Source organism: Schistocerca americana, chromosome 7 (assembly GCF_021461395.2).
Source record: "Schistocerca americana isolate TAMUIC-IGC-003095 chromosome 7, iqSchAmer2.1, whole genome shotgun sequence".
In the NCBI taxonomy this organism is placed as follows: domain Eukaryota; kingdom Metazoa; phylum Arthropoda; class Insecta; order Orthoptera; family Acrididae; genus Schistocerca; species Schistocerca americana.
The window spans coordinates 299,672,169-299,693,585 of NC_060125.1; the positions used below are offsets into that span (position 1 = coordinate 299,672,169).

Genomic DNA, 21,417 nt, shown 5'->3' on the forward strand with positions numbered 1-21,417 from the left:
ATGTCAGCACGTTGTAGGTGTTGCCACTGGCGCCCACCTTGTGTGAATGCTCTGAAAAGCTAATCATTTGCGTATCATTGCATCTTCTTCCTGTCGGTTAAATTTCGCGTCTGTAGCACGTCATCTTCGTGGTGTACCAATTTTAGTGGCCAGTAGTGTATGAAACAGCGGCGGCTGCAGCGTAGCGTTGTTTACTAACTGCCTAGTATCGACTAGGGCGCGCCAGCATTATGTGTGCCGTCCACCGCTGTGGCCTGCCGCGCGCATGTTGATTTGCGAGAGCTGTCCTTGTGAAAAGGTGTCCCTGCTGGCGGCCAAGACGCTGGGAGTCGGTACACGTCTCCTCCGTTCATGTCGTCGGGTCGCTTGGCTATTTCTATAGCCTCTCTGATCTTCCTCCTCAAACTAAACGGCTGTATCGCCAGTATGGGGGCCTCTGGAAATTCGATCTTCATCCTAGTGCTGATGCAGGCAGTTAGTAAACAGCGCTACGCTGCAGTCGCCGCTCAATTTCCTATTCGCCGATTTCCACTAATGGCAAGCAATAAACGAAAGTCTAGTGGAAATCGTCTATGGCAACACGCAATGCAAACACCAATAAAAGAACATCTAATACCCTTCCTCCTCACCCTCATATCCAGTGACAGCACTCCACCATAGTATATAACCAAATTAGCGCCCATTCAGCTGTTAGCAATAAATCCTGAGGAAAGCGTCTTGAAGTAGTCATCGAATTTTATAGCTACAATGCGATCCCAAACGCAGAAGAATTTTATTGACTGTGAAAATGGCCGTGGGAGCCTACGTTTACATTCAAAAGTTTGTATTTCCGTATTTTTAAACTTACATAAATAGCCGAAAAGAAGAAAGTTTAATTTATTCATTTAGTATGTGTTCACAGACTACGAGAAGACATTTGACTGGGAGAAGTGAAATATATTCTAGGCAGCACCAGAAAATGTAGGAATCCCGTTGCACATAATATCCACTGTTCAATGGCTGTAGATAAAGATTCGTCTTCTGAAGCGTGAATCAATCTCACCAAACATTACCCAAGGTGTCATTCAAGGTTGACCACATTCACCCACACTTTTAATACTGTGTTGACGTGGTTATGATAAAAATGACTTAAACCAGTAAACGAAATTTCTATTAGTAACAACGTTAATTTTATAAGTTGGCTATTCAGAGGGCCAAGCCTAGACACCCATATGTTGTCAGGATGGCTGAGGCGAACCTGTGAAGTGTCTTCGACGCTATTATAACGGTGCCGGAGTTTAATCATATTATTCATTACGTTTACAACTCTTTACTTTCCACATCAGCCTCGACTGACGTCTCGTTCAGCTACTCGTAGGATTCCTACTGACGACCGGTCGGTCAGCACAATTTCTGCACGCCCAGGCTGCCCTGTTAGCAGTCTCGGTGTCATACCAGCTTATATCTAGCAGGCTGTGGTCGTTGCCAAAGCGTGAATATTTCGTTTCGCACTGGTTATTTTAGAGTATTCTATCCCTCTCCGAAGTCTACGGCTGTCCCTGATGACCCATCGGCGATGTACCAGGTGTCGGTAGTCGTGTCGTCGTTTGATCGCCTCCGTACTGGTCTGGTAGGTCTTACCACCCGGGGGCGCTTGGGTGATGAATAAGAACGAGGACCCCGAGAAGTCAGAGAGAGAGAGAGAGACCAGCGCTTGGAGGCGTGGTGTTGACAGAGGAAGAAAGTGAATCTCTCCATCAGCACATGGTACACAGCGAGCATCGTGAAGATCACCTTAGTGTAGGCCAGCATCTAGAGAACACCTTCGGCTAGTTCATGGGAGATGCTGGAACATCTAGAATATAAAACTTCCTGGCAGATTAAAACTGTGTGCCGGACCGAGACTCGAACTCGGGACCTTTGCCTTTCAAGGGCAGTTGCTCTACCGACTGAGCTACCCAAGCACGACTCACGCCCCATCCTCACAGCTTTAATTCCGCCAGTACCTCGTCTCCTACCTTCCAAACTTCACAGAAGCTCCCCTGCGAACCTTTCAGAACTAGCACTCCTGGAAGAAAGCATATTGCGGAGACATGGCTTAGCCACAGCCTGGGGGATGTTTCTGGAGTGAAATTTTCACTCTACAGCGGAGTGTGCGCTGATATGAAACTTCCTGGCAGATTAAAACTGTGTGCCGGACCGAGACTCGAACTCGGGACCTTTGCCTTTCAAGGGCAGTTGCTCCACCGACTGAGCTACCCAAGCACGATTCACGCCTCATTGATGCCAGACTTCTTATCTTTGGAAGGATTCTCAGGAGGTGTAGTCCATCCACAAAGGAGATAGCTTGCAAAAACCTTTGTTCGACCTATTCTTGAATATTGTTCGTCCGTTTGAGATCCGGACGAGATAGGACAGATAGAGACTATAGAGACTGGATTGGTGAGTTCCTGATAGAAAGATCACAGTTCGTAGTACCTGACGGAAAATCATCGACTAAACAAAAGTAATAGTTGGCCTTCTCTCTCAGCTTTGATTTTCTGTCTCCGTCCTCTCTCTGTTGAGTGTGTACTCGGCGCTTGGCAGCTGGTAACGGTGTTGGTTGCGTCTAGGTCCGACCCACTTGTGACATTACTGTAACCAAGAGTTATAGGCCCTCTGCTATTCCTGGCCTACATAAAAGACATAGGAGACAATCTGGGCAACCCTCTTAGATTGTTTGCAGTTGATACTGTCAGTTATTGTCTTGTAAAGACATCAGAAGATCACAACGGTAGAGAAATAGCTTGAAGATGGTTCGTTGAAACCTATGCCAGTCACTTAATTGTGAATTACAGAGTAATCATGTAAATAGATGTAGATGTTCTAATCACGGAACCGAGTGCTATTACTGTGAATGTCGTCGATCCCAACGATCAACTCAAAAACTTAGAGCTGGAAAACTGAGGTATTTAAAGGGACTAGGGTGGGGATTTTATGTGAAGTTCGGTTCGTAATGACCGAATGTGTCCCGCTTTTTCACTACCGTCGGCGATCCTCGTTCTGCTACCTTCAATTAACAACCCATAACAGCCTATTAACTACTGCATCAGGTCTGGCGTAGGACGTATTACTTGTTTTTCTTGTGTCACGTCTTACGCGCTAACGAACAGATCTTTCTGTCTCAGCTTTGGTTTTCTGTCTCCGTCACCTTTCTGATGAGTTTGTATTCGGCGCTTGGCAGTTGGAAGCGGTGTTGGAATTGGCGTCTAGGTCTGACCCACTTGTGACATTACTGGTTCGTTTCCTCTTCAGACTCTGTCTTAACTGTGCTTCACATTGCCTATAGCAATGCAGACGATTTTTTAACAAAAAAATTCTAATTCCTTTCCCTTACTATTCTGCGCCACGATGGCTGTTTGATGACGATGACGTTATAGTACGCAATTCCGAAAATGAAATCAAAAGTCATAGCAATTCGAGTATTAGAACCAATGTGAGTAAAATTTGTGATTACTCGACAAATAAGTGAATTTAAATATCTGAGGTCAATTATATACAAAGTATACAAAATGAGACTATGCTGAAGTGAAGCTTCAAAAATTTAGGCATTCCCGTGGTACAATGCGACGAATACTAGAACGTATCGCTCGAAGGAAACCCCCACCCAAACAATACAAAATTGTGGCTCCCCCTTTATTATTGCACGAATGCGAAGGCTGGACTCTAACTTCTGACCAAATAAGAAAAACTTAATCGTGTGAAATGATGTTCCTCCGATATGTAGCTACATGACAAGAAGAATATTGAAATTACACAGTGATTAAGTATGGACCCGCTCACTTGTGTAAAAAAAAAATACACAATAAAGTGGAGACATCATGTTCTGCGTACAGAAGACCGGACCCACGAAAATTCCTCTGCAGTATAATCCCAGAGGAAAACAAACTATTAACTATCCTTTGCCCATTTCTGAGGCGCAACAGGCCAATAGGTCAAATTCTTGATGCCTATGATGATCATCATCATCGTCATTATCATGCCTGTCACCTTCCGAGTTGCCTTTTTGTGGATGTTGATATATTCTTGACATTTTATGACTTCAGCGTCATACTACGGTTCGGAAGAAAATTCCTGGATTGCGGGGTCAAAAGCTCGCAAAAGAACCCAACGGATCTTTTAGTCTCGTCATAGACTGTTTCTGAACTGCTTTCGTCTGTTGATGTAATAAATGTAGATACTAAGATCCTTTCATTCTTCCGCATACTTTGTAATTTTTGCAGTCGCATCTTTGTCAGTAATTACAACTTTAACTACTATAGGGCGCGAGTAATCACGTAATGCTGTAATATAAGCAGTCAACACAAGCAGCTTCTAGAATTAAAGCGGCCCCTAGACTGTCAATATTATTGTACGTATACGATAGGGTTGAAGTTTGTATATTGTACAATATATTGACAGATCTACTGAGATTAGATTTTTACTGGGCGAACTGGTTCGAGTTCATTTTTTCCGGGTAATATTACGTATCTTTGTCAGCTCAGTCCCGTATGCCAAACTGTTTATTTTTGTGTGCAGTTTTGGTGGCGACGGCTCTTTTGCTGCGTGCTGCTGTTGGAAATTCTTTCCCGTTGGTTGCAGCCAATCGGGTGATGGTATACAGCAGCCAATGAGAATCGCTGAATCTAATAACTTGTTAGGGTGGAAGATTGATTACTTTTGTTTTCGACATGGATTGTGTGAGACTGATGGTCACTTATCTGGCTATTACGGATTACAAAGTTTACCACTGGTTTTCGTATGTATTCCTTGCATTGTTATTGTTGTTGTTGTTGTTGTTGTTGTGGTCTTCAGTCCAGAGACTGATTTGATGCAACTCTCCATGCTACTCTATCCTGTGCAAGCTTCTTCACCTCTAAGTAACTACTGCACCCTACACCTTTCTCAATCTGTTTAGTGTATTAATCTCTTGGTCTCCCTCTACGACTTTTACCCTCCACGCTGCCCTCCAGTACTAAATTTCTGATCCCTTGATGCCTCAGAACATGTCCTACCAACCGATCCCTTTTTCTAGTCAAGTTGTGCCACAAATTCCTCTTCTCCCCAATTCTATTCAGTACCTCGTCATTAGTTACGTGATCTACCCATCTAATCTTCAGCATTCTTCTGTAGCACCACATTTCGAAAGCTTCTATTCTCCTCTTGTCTAAAATACTTGTCGTCCATGTTTCACATCCATACATCGCTACACTTCATACAAATACTTTTAGAACAGACTTCCCGGCGTTTTAATCTATACTAGATGTTAACAAATTTCTCTTCTTCAGAAACGCTTTTCTTACCATTGCCAGTCTACATTTTATGTCATCTCTGCTTCGGCCATCATCAGTTATTTTGCTCGCCAAATAGCAAAACTCACCTATTACTTTAAGTGTCTCATTTCCTAATCAAACTCCCATGCGAGGTAGCCTTGCGCGGTCCCCCCCCCCCCCCCCCCCTATGTCCCATAAGACCTAAACACAAATTTCCTATTTTTCTAATCTAATTCCCTCAGCATCACCTGTTTTCCGTTCAACTGCTCTTTCAGGTCCTTTGCTGTCTCTGACAGAATTACATTGTCATCGGCAAACCTCAAAGTTTTTAATTCTTCTCCATGGATTATAATTCATACTCCAGATTTTTCTGTTGTTTCCTTCACCGCTTGCTCAGTATACAGATTCAATAACATCGGAGATTGGCTCCAACCCTGTCCCACTCCCTTCCCAACCACTGCTTCCCTTTCATTCCACTCTACTCTCATAACTGCCATCTGGTTTCTGTACAAATTATAAATAGCCTTTCGCTCCCTGTATTTGACCCCTACCACCTTCAAAATTTGAAAGAGAGTATTCCAGTCAACGCTGTCAAAAGCTTTCTCTAAGTCCACCAATGTTAGAAACGTAGGTTTGCCTTTCCTTAATCTATCCTCTAAGATATGTCGTAGCGTTAGCATTGTCTCACGTGTTCCAACCTTTCTACGGAATACGAACTGATCTTCCCCAATGTCGACTTCTACCAGTTTTTTCATTCTTCTGTAAAGAATTCGTGTCAGTGTTTTGCAGCCGTGATTTATTAAACTGATAGTTCCATAATTTTCACACCTGTCAACGCCTGCTTTCTTTCGGATTGGAATTATTATATTCTTCTTGAAATTTGATGATATTTCGCCAATCACATACATCTCGCTCACCACATGGAAGAGTTTTGTCGGGGCTGGCTCTCCCAGGGCTATCAATAGTTCTAATGGAATATTGTCTGCTCCCGGGGCCTTACTTCGACTCAGGTCTTTCAGTGCTCTGTGAAATTCTTCACGCAGTATCATATCTCCCATTTCATCTTCACCTACGACCTCTTCCATTTCCATAATATTGCTCTCAAGTACATCGCCCTTGTATAGGCCCTCTATATACTCCTTCCACCTTTCTGCTTTCCCTTCTTTGCTTCGAACTGGTTTTCCATCAGAGCTCTTGATATTCATAGAAGTGGTTCACTTCTATCGAAGAGTCTCTTTAGTTTTCCTGTAGACAGCGTCTATCTTACCCCTCGTGAAAGAAGCCTCTACATCCTTACATTTGTTCTCTAGCCATCCCCGCTTAGCCATTTTGCGTTTCCTGTCGATCTCATTTTTGAGACGTTTGTATTCCTTTTTGCCTACTTCATTTACTGCATTTTTATATTATCTCTTCTGTTAGCCAATGATTTCTACTAATCCGCGTCTTTTTACCTACTTGATCCCCTGCTGCCTTCACTATTTCATCTCTCAAAGCTACCCATTCTTCTTCTACTGTATTTCTTTCCCCTGTTCCTGTCAACCGTTCCCTGATGCTCTCTCTGATACTCTCTACAACTTCTGGTTCTTTCAGTTTATCCAGGTCCCGTCTCCTTAAATTCCCACCTTCTTGCAGTTTCTTCAGTTTTAATCTACTGTTCATAACCAATAGATTATGGTCAGAGTCCACATCTGCCCCTGGAAATATCTTACAATTTAAAAACTGGTTCGTAAATCTCTGTCTTACCATTATATAGGGTGGAGAAAAATTGTGTCACGAAATTTTAACTCTGGATAGCTGATGCCAGTAGGATCAAAACTACTAATGTTGTGTAGGTCGACAACGTACAATTTTTTAACTACAGAAACTTGGTGCCACGCACTCCGGTTGGTCTCTGACGTGACCTATTCGACACGTGTGAGTATCACGTTGGGACAGTGACGGGGCAGGGGACGTTTGTTTGTGTGATGCAACAACCATAGCGCTGCCCGTCATCCAACGAACGGCAACAGGGCAATCCCACGGCCAATCAGAGCGCGTGGCGCCAAGTTTCCGTAGTTTAAAAATGGTGCGTTGTCGACCTACACAACGTTAGTCATTTTGGTTCCTACTGACATCAGCTATCCAGGGTTAAAATTGTATGACATAATTTTTCTCCACCCGGTAAAATGTATCTGAAACCTTTCAGTGTCTCCTGGTCTCTTCCACGTATACAACCATCTTTCATGATTCTTAAACCAAGTGTTAGTTATGATTAAATTATGCTCTGTGCAAAATTCTACCAGGCGGCTTCCTCTTTCATTCTTTACCCCCATTCCATATTCACCTACTACTTTTCGTTTTCTTCCTTTTGCTACTATCGAATTCCAGTTCCCCATGACTATTAAATTTTCGTCTCCCCTCACTATCTGAGTAATTTCTTTTATCTTATCATACATTTCTTCAAGCCCTTTGCCATCTGCGGAGGTAGTTAGCATATAAACTTTTACTACTGTGGTAGGCGTGGGCTTCGTGTCTATCTTCGCTACAATAATGCGTTCACTATGCTGTTCGTAGTAGCTGACCCGCACTCCTATTTTTTTTTATTCATTATTAAACCTACTCCTGCATTGCCCCTATTTTATTTTGTATTTATAACCCTGTATTCACCTGACTAGAAGTCTTGTTCCTCCTGCCACCGAACTTCACTAATTCCCACTATATCTAACTTTAACCTATCCCTTTCCCTTTTCAATTTTTTTAACCCGCCTGCCCGATTAAGGGATCTGACATTCCACGCTCAGATTCGCAGAACGCCAATTTTCTTTCTCCTGATAACGACGTCCTCCTGAGTAGTCCCCACCCGGAGATCCGAATGGGGGAGTATTTTACCTCCAGAATATTTTACCCAAGAGGACGCCATTATCATTTAACCATACAGTAAAGCTACACGCCCTCTGGAAAAATTACGGCTGTAGTATCCCCTTGCTTTCAGCCGTTCGCAGTACCAGCACACCAAGGCCGTTTTGGTTAATGTTACAAGGCCAGATCAGTCAATAATCCAGACTGTTGCCTCTGCAACTACTGAAAAGGCTGCTGCCCCTCTTCAGGAACCACACGTTTGTCTGGCCTCTCAACAGACACCCCTCTGCCGTGGGTGCGCCTATGGTACGGCTACCTGTATCGCCGAGGCAGCCAAGCCTCCCCACCAACGCCAAGGTCCATGGTTCCCGGGGGAGGGTCTTCTACTTTATGTTCCTCGAAATATGACAGGCTTTCTTGGACTGATCGAAACCGTTTTTTTTTTTATGGGACATTTTCGAAATGTCCCGATTTAGTCCAGTCAGTGATGGATAATTAGGGGAGAAGAATTGTGTAGTAGTAAATTCTTGCACAATGCTGGGAGGGAGTCTCATGAACAACATACTAAAAACTCTGAACAGTGAAGTGTGAGTCTTGGGGACGGGGCGGGAGGGGAATTGCTTAAAGGTCACTTTTTTCTTTATTTTACTCGAATAACCCCGAAACTGCGGCTTCTAGCGACAATATCGCCCAGTACAAAATTAAACTAAATTAAAGTTCCTGAAAAGGCCATATTAATTTGTTCTAGGACTAATAGTTTCCACGATGCACAGGCTAGAAAATTGCAGATTATTAAAAATATTTTTTAAATGTATAAAATTAATGTTCATCGTTAAATGAAGTGGGTTAAAAACGAGTATTAAATATGTGGACCACGTCTAAGTGCAGCAGTGCCATATTAAGGGATAAATTGTGTTCCGAGGTGTAACAGAAGGTAGGTCACTGGATTCTTTCATGTACTTCTGCGCTTACTGTTTCATAGGTCTGCAAACGGAAGATCGAGCAGATGATTCCCTACTCTACATACACAACTATGTTGCAAGAAAAAACTACAGGGTTTTTCACCAGTTGTGCCTACCCTCCAGAATGTGTCTTATGAATCATTGGCTACGTGTCCGGGGGAAGGGGAGAGGGCACTACATGGAATGCAGATATGAGTAACTAATAATACTAAGGCAAGTAGCCCATATGGACAGAATATATGTAAATCTCTGCACACTGTTATACATTGCTAGAAGTGAAATTGTTTATTAATCATCCTGTACGACGGCTATAGTGTTCTTCCTGGGAGGGTGGCTTCCCTCACCACGAGAGCTGCTCGATTTTCAGTCTACGACAGAATATACCATCCCACCACTTTCTGTCCAGTTCTCTTGTATGAATAGACAAAATGACTTTACTACACGTATCTATGGTGGAGTTATTTTCAGTTTATTAAATGAGAACTATTTACGGATGTTAAGTGAGCTTTTACGTAAAATACGTTCCTGCAGACAATGGCTGAGAAGTGTTTACTTTGCATGATTTTGTCAGGACTTACGTAGTATTGTTGGGGAGGGATTTTACTGGTAAATGTGACACTTTGCTGATGTCTATAGTTGATAGGGTATTATAAAACCATGTAATTGGGTTGTAGACACTTTGCTGAATTGATGAGTGCCCAGAAAGTTATTGCACTTTCTCGCCTTTAATTGTTTTACTGATAGGTTGCACAAGTCATTTCCATTCAGGAATTCCTAACGTTTGTAGAGAGGGCTGCTCTGAGTTGATACACTTACCACACATCCACAGTATATCTTACAAGATGGGTGTGAATATATTCGATGGAATGGGACTGATCATGTTAAAATTTAGAAGAACCATCTGCTGTAGCCCATTACCTGACCTATACTGAAATATCTGAAGTTCTATGGCACCTACGTGACCTATTTCTGTTATAGAGGGATGTAATTTAAGCCTCTGGGTCTTTTCAGATGTTGGAAGAACTGAGACTGGGGCATGCATTAGATATCCCTCATGCTGTGAAAAGTATTCCAGTCAGTGACAAATATCGCCATTTTCGAACACATGTCGATAGCATGTTACACTTGGGACAGGCTCGCCGGTGCGGTAGACATTTGACAGCTCCAGCTGTTAAGCTTTTTTACATAATAATTCACTTAACAACGCACAAATAAGTGCTCAGTCAACTGAAAATAATTCCACTAAATAAACACGAGCTCAGTAAAGTTATCTTGTCTAGTCAGAAAAGAGAACTGGAGGGCAAATGCCGGGGAGGTGTAGTCTGTCGGTAAATTGAAAAGCGAGCAGCGCTCATCGTGGGAGAAGTTGCATTTCCAAGAGACCACTACAGTTGCTGTACAGGCTGATTCAGACTAAATATCTCTTCTAGCAGTGTAGGACAGTGTGCAGAGATTCACGTAAGTTCTGACCACACGCATTACCTGCGTTAGTGTTATTAGTAACTCATATCTGCATTCCATGTAGTGTTAACGCATTTCGTACAACATAAACACTCCCCGGACATGTGTGCGCATTGCGTCGCCAGTAACTCATAAGGCGCGCCGTGGAGGACCCGTATAACTTTGTGAAGCATCCTGTTGTTGTTTCTTGTTACGTAGTGGGGTAGACTGAGTAAGGAATTACTTGCTCCACCTCCAGTTTGCAAGCCTGTGAGAGGGAAACGCATGAAAGTAACCCAGCGACTCTTCCCACACATGTGCCCCCCCCCCCTGCTCCACCCTATCATATCCCTGGAAATTTGTGGTATGGTAAGTATCTATGGGACCAAACTTCTGAGGTCATCGGTCCCTAGAATTACACACTACTTAATCTAACTTAAACTAATGCTAAGGACAACACGCACACTCATGCCCGAGGGAGGACTCGAACCTCCGACGGGGAGAGCCGCGCGAACCAACCATGGCGAGGCGCCCTAGACCACGTGGCTATATCCATGGAACACAATTTATCCCTTAATACGACTCCACTGCACTTATGTGTGATACACACATTAATTGTGTTAACTCGCTTCGTTTAAAGATGAATATTAATTTTATAGCGTTAGAACAATATTTTTTAATAACTTGCGATTTTTGCATCACCTGAAAGTGGGAACTGTTAATCCCAGAGAAAAAAAGGATACGATATTTTTCGTAGGGAACTTGAATTACTTTAAATTTGTATTGGGAAACAGTTTCGCTCGAAGCCGCGTTTTTCGAGTTATTTGAGAAAAAAATAAAAAAGTTACCTTCAAATCCATCCTTATCCCAACGCTCACACCCCACCAGTCAGGATTTTTAATATGTTGTTCTTGACACTCGGTCCTACCAATGTGCAAAAATTTGTAACAACACGATCTTTCCCCTAGTAAATATTTTTTTTATCTTTGTTGATATGTTGTAGTTACGCAAGAACCTAAGTGTACAAATGGTTCAAATGGCTCTGAGCACTATGGGACTTAACTTCTGAGGTCATCAGTCACCTAGAACTTAGAACTACTTAAACCTAACTAACCTAAGGACATCACACACATCCATGCCCTAGGCAGGATTCGAACCTGCGACCGTAGCGGTCGCGCGACTCCAGACTGTAGCGCCTAGAACCACTCGGCCACTCTCGCCGGCTCCTAAGTGTACAGTTTAGATTCACAATATATTCCATTACTCCGCCACGTAATTTCATACACTCCAACTGATGATGCCGTTTATCGAAAACTGTTTTCTCATCAGTTTCACCACCTTGTCTAAACGTCCGACTCATCGTGTTCACTTCCCTACATCCCATTAATATTGACCGTACAAACAGCTACCAACAGCAGCACACAGCGCAAATGCCGCCGACACCATAAGTGTATTTCTACCTGAATTAGCTTCGAACGCACGTTGATTTTAGAATTATTGGAAGTATATGGATGTTCGCAAGCCTTATTGTACGTAAAATCAAACGAGGAACAATCGCGCAAACTAAGCTGACAATCAGCGCGGTGGCTGATGGAAGAGATTTTCCATTTACAGTCGCTACCATCAGCCACCGCGCTGAGTGTCAGCTTAGTTTGCGCGAATAACATAGTAACCTTCAGAGGAAATGCGAACAGTACGATCAGTTGTTGTCCAAGTATAGAGGAATTTATCCGGAAGAAGGTGCACTTCAATTAGGAAAGAAGTTAAATTAATTGCGGACAAATTGTAGGAAGGCGGACTCGAACTTCCGCCTGGATCAGCCGCACAGTCCATGACTGCAGCACCCTAGACCGCTCGGCTAATCCCACGGTCTCACAAGTGACTGTCCTTTGAACACCTGCAAAATTACGTCAGCCAAGTGAGTGTCCTTTAAACATCTGCAAAATTACGTCAACCAGTCCTCATTTAGTAGCAGATTTTCATGCGTCAGTTTTCTTCTCTTCTCATACCTCTCCTGCACCCATCTAAGTTTCGTCTTTTCTCCGCGAACGCAAAGGCAGCCCAGACTCCAAACAACAACTGGCCTCCATATCCGCCATGTTTGCAACTCTTGAATTTTGATGCGAAGTTTGCGCAATATCAGTGTACTGCCTGGAGCCAACCCTCAATATACTGAACAGTACTCTTGGCCTCTATAATTGTTGGTCTAGGGGCCGCTACGCGACGCACAAAAGCGACTAAAGATAGAAACATTTGGATCAAACGAATGAGGGCGCGGCATTGCTGCCTGTTGTATTGTATTGTATTGTATTGTATGTTAACCGGGGACATAGAACCGACGGAGAGGCTCCCTGTTACTTGTGCCCTTGCCTCAGTTCAAGCATGACAAACGCGAAAATCATCCTTCATCTTCCAGCTGCGTCTTCAGTGTATTATGTCTCTGATTCCTGTTTTTTGACGCCATATTACACATGGTATTGTGTCGTGGATTAGCACATAATGCGCCATTTACATTGTAACTCCATATTACAACCAAAGATACTTGCTTAGGGCAAAGATATAACGATTCAGAGTCCAGAGATTAACCACATATTATCTATTTACAACCCTCTACTATGGCCGTGCTTGAACACGACTCGAAATGTTCGAACAGTTTATGTCAACTTTCGGGAAATCTCGGGTTCTGTTCGATCTTTTGATAATACTGTCACAACGACCTGTCTTAGCGTTTATACCGCACTATGGATTTTAACAATAAAAATAACTGTGAAACACGGACCGAAATATCTTCTACAACACAAATCACGCGTAACAATGGCAACTAGTAAATAAATAAATAAATGATTGCAATAACAGTCTGTGTATTTCTCGAGCTTTCGCTCGTCCCGCGATCTAGTGAGGTCTGGTGGAACTATCTTCAAGACGGGTCATTCCACTGTATTTACTCCCACGATAAAAACTACCATCACTTTATTACGATACAGTTCGTTTATACGACATTTAATTCCTGATTAGTCGCCTTAATTATTTCATCTGAATGCTGTCGTCTTGTTTTCAAACTGATTAAAATTTCGTGAAGGTTTCAATCTGTTATTCAGATATGTGAGCAGGGATTGAACTGCTCATTTGCAACCTACTTAGTAAATCATTAAAGCCTCTCATAATCAACTAATGTTATACTGGGTTCCGTCAAGCAATATTTTTTGGAGGAAAATATTTTCGTCTTTGTCTGTTGCCTTAACTTAAAAGGTACAAATGTTTATATATCCATGCACACTGTATAAGAACTCGTATTGTAAATTTGTTCAAATAGAATTGGAGTTTGTGAAGTGGTAGGATTTAATACTGTTTCATCCACTGTTTCACGAAATTGTGAAATTTATGCAGAGCCATAGCTTACTGATGTGGCTAGTTCGTAGTTTCTTGCGTATAACTTGCACTTGAGCCGCCCGAGTCAAATGTCACGAGATTGTTGGAACAAGGTCAACACTGTATCGAACGCTAAAGTGTATCGGGGAATCTCGAGCTCGTTCGAACGCGAGTATTCAGCCTTATCCTCAACAGTTACGAATCTCTCCAAAATGACACAGTAATCCTGAAAAAAAATCCCATTTCATTTGTATCTAGTTAGCCTGAAATTTTACTATGTTAGTAAAATGAAAGCGTATCGCTTAAAGAGCGTCGATGCGAAGACTCCTAGGCAGTTTTCCTGACTGTTGTGCACATGGTATAGTCCTATTAGAGACAGCATGAGGTTTTTCACTCGCATGCACGATGCTCTGTGTTTTGGGTTACACTTCAATACCTAACACTGTAAGAATTAAAACAGGCATCCCAGGCAAATTCATTCTGTACAGAGAAGGACCCCCTGGAAGTGTAGTCCACGCACGGACGAGGTGGCTTACAAAGCTCTTATTAGACCAATACTTGAAGATCGCTCATCAATATGTGATCCGTACCAGGAAGGAAATCAATAAATCCTAGAGAACAGCAGCGCTTGCGATTACAGTTTTATCATCGGCGACAGGTAGGTCGCCTAACCGGAGGCGAAGCCGCCACACGACATAGGAGAGGGAGAGAGAGTGAGTATAGTCTCATTCCTTGACACAATTTCCCAAATGACAGGTATTTTGACGGCTAGACTGCTGCCCTGAAATCCTACTTATTGTGGTATTTTACTGTCACCTGCTGCGACAGCAATTTCTAGAGCTGAGAATTACTGCCACACAAACGTTCATCTCGGTGTTTATTTCAGCAACGAACATAAAACCCTGTTGATTAAACACCAAATGTGGGTAGGTTACTACATTCCACAGAAATCAGCATTATGACTATCAAGAGAGTGTTTATATGATAATTTATCTCTAAGTTATCCAGTTGTTAGTTCAGCAAATAATTTTATTATCTTGTGTCACATTTTGTATCACTGCGCGAATTCTTATGTCTGTTTGTTGTATAATCTTCTGCACAGTGCATTTATGACTTTTCTCTCCTTTTTCAGGACTTGGTGCTTGACGAAACGCAGTCTTTAGAAATTCTAAAGCGAATGAGTCGGATTGTCCTCATTCTAAAGGTATGAATACTCATTCTTCTGTATGATTCGAGAAAGTAATTTATTACTTACAATAATTATTCATGCTATTAGCCACATAGATTTTCCTATTCCACATCCATGCATATTCATACTGAAGTCATTGTTGAAGCAATTACGTAGCATGCTCAGTAATGTCACATATTTTATGTTCAAAAATCAACATGGAATCCGCAAACAGATTTTTGCGAAACTGTTCCTCCGTGAGACATACAGCGCTGTAGACAGATTGAGGCCATGTTCCTTGACTTCAGAAACGCATTTGACACTTTCTCCCGCACTGCCGTTTAATGGAAAGAAATATGAGCTTATCGATTATCGGAGCAGATTTGCGACTAGATTCAAGACAGGCAGACAGAACTCAACTCGTCGCTCTTAACGGAACAAAATCGACAGATGGGAAGGTAATTTCCAAAGTACCCCATGGAAGTGTGACAGGGTCGTCACTGGTTACAATGTATATAAATGATCCAGTAGAAAGCGTCGAAGGCTTCTTAAGACTTATTGCCGATGATACAGTTGTCTGTAAGGAAGTAGCAACACCAGAAGCCAGCATCGATTTACAAAACGACCTGCAGAAGATTGATGAATGGTGCAGGCTTTGGCAGTTGGCCCTAAACGTAAATAAATGTAACATATTGCGCATACATAGGAAAAAGAAATCAACTAAAGTACAACTTCACTGTTGATGACAGATAGCTTGTAACAGTGTGTGCAGCGTAAAATATCTTGGAGTAACCATTCAGAGCAATCAAAGTGGAGTGAGCACGTAAAACAAACAGCAGGGAAAGCAGATGCCATACTGAGATTCATAGGAACAATCTTAACGAAACGTAACTCATCCACGAAGGAAGAGGCTTACAAGCATTAAACGTTATCGTAGCGAGTTCCTTAGTGAATTTCTATTCCATTTGTTGTGAGTTGTCATCGCTGATGGTGGCTGTTGTAACCTGTAGTGACCACGACCGGAACGGTCGCGGGGTGGCCGAGAAAGCGCGGCGGGACCAAACGGAGAGCGGCCCGCGAACAAACAAACGAACGGAAAGGACCGACATGAAACAACGACGGACGATGGAGAGAGACCTTACGACGACAACACGCAAGGAACAACGGAGTGACAAAGACAACCAAACGAATCCAAAACGTCCACTACTAATGAAAACAAAGAACGATAAACACACGATGTGTCAAGACTCACGCAACGATTAGACTCGCTGGCTGAGCTTTCTTTTTCCTTTATTGTTATTTTAACACCTTTACAGAAGGTGGGCTGGCAGCAGCATCCTACGCCGCTCTTCAGCCACAGGTTTGACAATGAAAAAATATAAAGAAGACACGGAAAAGACTGAACAAAGTGGCGGGCAAAAATCAGTAGACACAGAAAACAAAAAACAAGAAGCCGTTCACACTCGACGAAAAACACACTAAAAACTGTCGGCACAGCGCACAAACACTGACGACTTCAACGGCACAGGTAAACGTAGGAGCGTGACGGCGAAGAACACTAAACACAAACACGATGGCACACACACGAGAAACTGATGGCGATGATCTCCGGCGCGCGAATGTCCACGTAACGTGTACGAGTCCGGGGACCTGCCAAGAGGTGAAGAAGGGGGTGGGGGAGTGAGAGGGGAGAGCAAAGATGCCAATGGCAGAGGAGATGGTAGGAGGAATGGAGGTATGGGGGTAGGGGAAGCCCGGGGGAGGAGTGGGGAGGAGGGAGGGAAGGGGGAGAGAACGGAGAGAGGGTGCCCATAGGAAAAAACACAGGAAGAGGGAGGGAGGGGTAGATGAAGGGGAGGAGGGCATCATCAGGGAGGGGTAGCTGGCGGAAGCCACCTTGGGAGAGGGTATGGAGAGTGGAGAGATGGAGAGCAGGTGGGACGTGGAAATACAGGTGCGGCAGCAGGAGAGGATGGGAGAGACCAGCAGGTGAGGAGGATCAAGTTTACAGGAGGTGTAGAGGATCCGCATCCTTTCGAGGAATAGGAGGAGGTGGGGGAACGAAATAAGGTCGTACAGGATCCGCGTGGGGGAGGGGAGACGGATGCGATAGGCGAGGCGAAGAGCATGGCGTTCTAGGATCTGAAGGGATTTGTAAAAGGTAGCCAGCCAGAGTCGCCATGCGGTTCTAGGCGCTACAGTCTGGAACCGAGCGACCGCAGGTTCGAATCCTGCCTCAGGCATGGATGTGTGTGATGTCCTTAGGTTAGTTAGGTTTAATTAGTTCTAAGTTCTAGGCGAATGATGACCTCAGAAGCTAAGTCGCATAGTGCTCAGAGCCATTTGAACCATTTTTTGTAAAAGGTAGGGGGAGTGGAGATCCAGGCATGGTGGGTGTAGCAAAGGATAGGGCGAATGAGGGATTTATAGATATGGAGGATGGTGGAGGGATCCAGACCCCACGTATGGCCAGAAAGGAGCTTGAGGAGACGGAGTCGGGAGTGTGCCTTGGCTTGGATTGTCCGGAGGTGGGGGTCCAGGAGAGGCGACGGTCGAAGGTGACGCCAAGGTAATTAATGGTGGGGGTGAGGGCGATAGGACAGCCACAGATGGTGATGTAGAAAACGAGGAGGCAGAAGGAAGGGGTGGTTTTGCCTACAATGATCGCTTGGGTTTTGGAAGGATTGGCCTTAAGCAACCACTGGTTGCACCAAGCGGTGAACCAGTCAAGATGGGATTGGAGAAGGTGTTGGGAGCGCTGCAGGGTGGGGGCAAGGGCAAGGAAGGCAGTGTCATTGGAGTACAGGAGAAGGTGGATGGGGGGATGAAGGCAGCGGCATGTCCGCCCTATACAAAAGGTACAGAAGAGGGGAGAGGACAGAACCTTGGGGCACACCGGCAGAGGGGAAAAAGGTGTAGGAATCCGTGGTATGGATGGTGATGTAGGAAGGATGTTGGGAAAGAAAGGAGCCGATCAGACAGACGTAGTTAATAGGAAGGGCGAAGGTTTGGAGTTTGAAGAGGTGAGCGGAATGCCACACGCATGGAACGACTACGGATGTTGAGGTCGGCGGCAATCACATAGGAGGCGAAGGTATGGTCAATGTGGTAGAGAAAGTCAAACGGAATAGGGGCGTTAGGGCAGACATAGATGGTGGTGCAGGTGATGGTAAGGCCAGGGAAGAAGAGACTAAGGATCAGATGTTCAGTGGGGTCAGGAAGTAGAGGTTGGAGCCGAACTGGGATCTGGCAGTGGTGACCAATGGCAACTCCGCCACACGCTATTGGGAAGGGATTATCGGAGCGGTGAAGGAGGTAGGGCGAGGTATGTATGGTGTGGTCGGGCTGAAGATAGGTTTCATTGAGGAGGAAGGCAACCACATGGTGGGTGGTGAGGGTGTGCATGAAGAGATTCTTGTTGGTGGGAAGGGAACAGATGTTGTTGAACAGGATATGGTGCATTCACGCATGACAGGGATTCAGACGAGGGAGTTGAGATGGGAGAAGGTAAAATGGGCCTGGTTGTGGGAGTAGGTGGCATACATTTTGAGGTGGAAGACGGAACGGGTGGCGAGGGATATCTCCTGGAGGGTGTGAGGGCGCTGGAAAGGGTGAACATTTTGGAGGAGGATGGTGAGGAACCTGATGATATCCTCAGTGGTGGGGGGGGGGGGGGGGGGGAACGAAGGGAATTGCCAGGAGGGGTGGGGGCGTCCAGAGGTCGGACAGGGATGGTGAGTTCAGGAGTGGTGGGAGGGGGTTGGGCTTTACATTTTTGGGAGTACGTGGGATGTGGGAGATTACAGGTACTACAGGAGGGAGGGGACTGAAGGTCGGGGCCCTGCCAGAAGAAATGCGCCTGCTTACAGTGAGGGCAGGTGGGGGCCTCGCGGCACTCAGATGTTGTATGTGCATTATAATGCAGACACCTCTGGCAGCGGAGGGGCTGAGGAGGGGAACGGGAGGGGTCGACTTTGTATCGACGGTTGAAGAGGAGGGCACCCTCCTTCAGGAGACGATCTATGGAGGGGGCGTGTCCGGAAAAGAGCCGCATAAGGCGGGTGGGGCCGGCGGAGCTGGCTGAGCGAGAGACAGGCGCTTAAATACTCTATCGGGGGCTCCGCTATTGCCCGCTGGAACCACGTGTTCCACTGTGGCGCCCTCACACTAAATACGGGCCAGGAGGCGCGCGCCGCCAGACCTAGCGAGAGACAATTTGCAGGACATACACATTCTTCAAGAGGAAAGAACGCTTATTCGTGTACTGCAACTGTCGCTTGGAATCGTTAGCGCCGTGCAGTGTCTTACATTCAGGAAATATCGCGATAACTACGAACATTAACTAAATGATGGGCACAACATCATGAACCTGACATATAAGTAAAGCAAAAATGCATTTTTTTACCGAATACTTCCCGTAAAATCATTTGAGAAAAATCCGTGCCTCGACATGTGTGAACCGTCATCGTTCGTGGATCGGACTGTGCGCAAGTGGGAAGAATGGAATGAAAACATTCCTGCCAGTTGGTTGTAGGTTTACTTGTCAAATGGTTCAAATGGCTCTGATCACTATGGGACTTAACAGCTGAGGTCATCAGTCCCCTAGAACTTAGAACTACTTAAACCTAACAACCTAAGGACATCACACACATCCAAGCCCCAGGCCGGATTCGAACTTGGACCGTAGCAGTCGCGCGGTTCCGGACTGAAGCGCCTAGAACCCCTGAGCCACCACTGCCGGCGTTAAATTGTTCCAGATGCCATTAACGCATAACTAATCAACCTGGGGTTGGCCTGCCATCACTTCAGTTGCCGACCCCAGACAAAAACTTTGAAGACCCCGGACGTGTGGGTCAAATCGGATTATTTTCCCCGACACAAACAGTCTGTAGACAATAAGTTGTCCGATGGGCACGATGTTCCGCGGTGGGCGGGGAGAAGATGGGAGGAATGTTTCCTCGCTTGATTTTCAGTGCAGTGGGCGCGCGCCTTCTATCGATCAGCAGTTATAAATTACACATGAGAGTAAAAAGGAACTGTGAAAGCGCATTATAGAGACGTTCATATTCAGACGTAGTACTAACCTGCAGCAAGGAAAACGAGCGTAAATGAAATCAGTGTTTGCAGGTCAATGAGTAGAAGGTGGTGGTAAGGTACATGGGACCAAACTGCTGCGGTCATCGGTCCCTAGTCTTACACACTACTTAATCTAACTTAAACTAACTTACGCCAAGGACAACACACACACCACACACACCCATGCCCGAGGGAGGACTCGAACCTCCAACGGGAGGAGCCGCGTGAACCGTAACAAGGCGCCCAAGACCGCACGGCTACCCCGCTCGGATTATGAGTAGAAGGCAAATGACATTTAAGACATTCAGTTATCTGGCGGGCGGGGCGATGTCGGAGTCTGTGCTATCGCCCGTTGTCGGCGGCTTCTCATTGTCTCAATGAAGAAGTATGGAAAATACAGGATGTTCGAAAATTGTCTTTGCGACTTTGATCACATGTATTTCAGAAATTGGGATGGTAGAAAAGAGCGGCTTACGACATAATGATCATATACACCTAAGGTTCTAGTAGCTGTTTAACACAGTTCAACGTGTTAAGCTGATCATATTTTCTAGAACTATTATTCGGAACACATTAAAAATTTTGATAATACAAAAAAAGTCTGAATCTAACGTTAAAAATGCAAACTATCACTTTAATTTTTTTTCAAAAAGTACAATAATTTAAATTCTGTTAACACCTTCAAACATGAAGGATTGTGAGCAGGCATACAGTACTTATCAGTGCTGCAAATTTTCTTCGCCATGTCTGTATTCTTCAACAGCTTTATGAAAACATTCAACTCAAGTTTCATAATAGTTCACTCTAGTCACTAACATTGCTTTCGTAGTTTCTACAACAAACTGCGTTTTGTCACTGCTCCATACATTAGTCATTTGGGAAAATGCCCTTTCAGTTACAGCAACCCAATACATGTGAAATGAACATACAATTTGGAATAAATCGTTTGATAATTATTAAATCCGGAACAAATAGGTGTCCCGAATACTTTTGAAGCAATTCGAGGCTGAGCTAGAAAAATTGTGACTAGCACGAAAAAGGGGGGACGGAGGGGCGGATGGTTATCTTAAATACGAGCACCGTTTATATCACACAAGTTATCTAAGCGATATTTTAGTTCCATTTCCGGCCTAGGACGTCCTCGTAAAAGTGCGCTATTGCTGCTCAAATGCGAGCTCACAGCTCGTGCAAGTACCGCCAGAAGAAAAAAAATGCAGTGGTGTTCGGCAGGACATGGGTGGCGGACCTGGTCTGTACAAACCATTCCACACACCGTGCCTGCTCCTAGAGGGTG

At 44.5% G+C, this 21,417-nt stretch overlaps 1 protein-coding gene and 1 non-coding gene across 2 annotated transcripts in view; one reads left to right on the top strand and one right to left on the bottom strand.

Annotated features, from left to right (window-relative positions):
• LOC124621820 (tryptophan 2,3-dioxygenase) overlaps positions 1 to 21,417 on the top strand; it is a 421,662-nt gene that overhangs the window by 248,987 nt on the left and 151,258 nt on the right. The window contains exon 4 of the mRNA XM_047147258.1: positions 15,012 to 15,083. Coding sequence (XP_047003214.1) covers positions 15,012 to 15,083 — 72 coding nt within the window. The remainder of the gene's footprint in view (positions 1 to 15,011; positions 15,084 to 21,417) is intronic.
• Trnas-uga lies at positions 1,870 to 1,944 on the bottom strand. The gene has a single exon. It is a non-coding gene; the product is annotated as a tRNA-Ser (tRNA).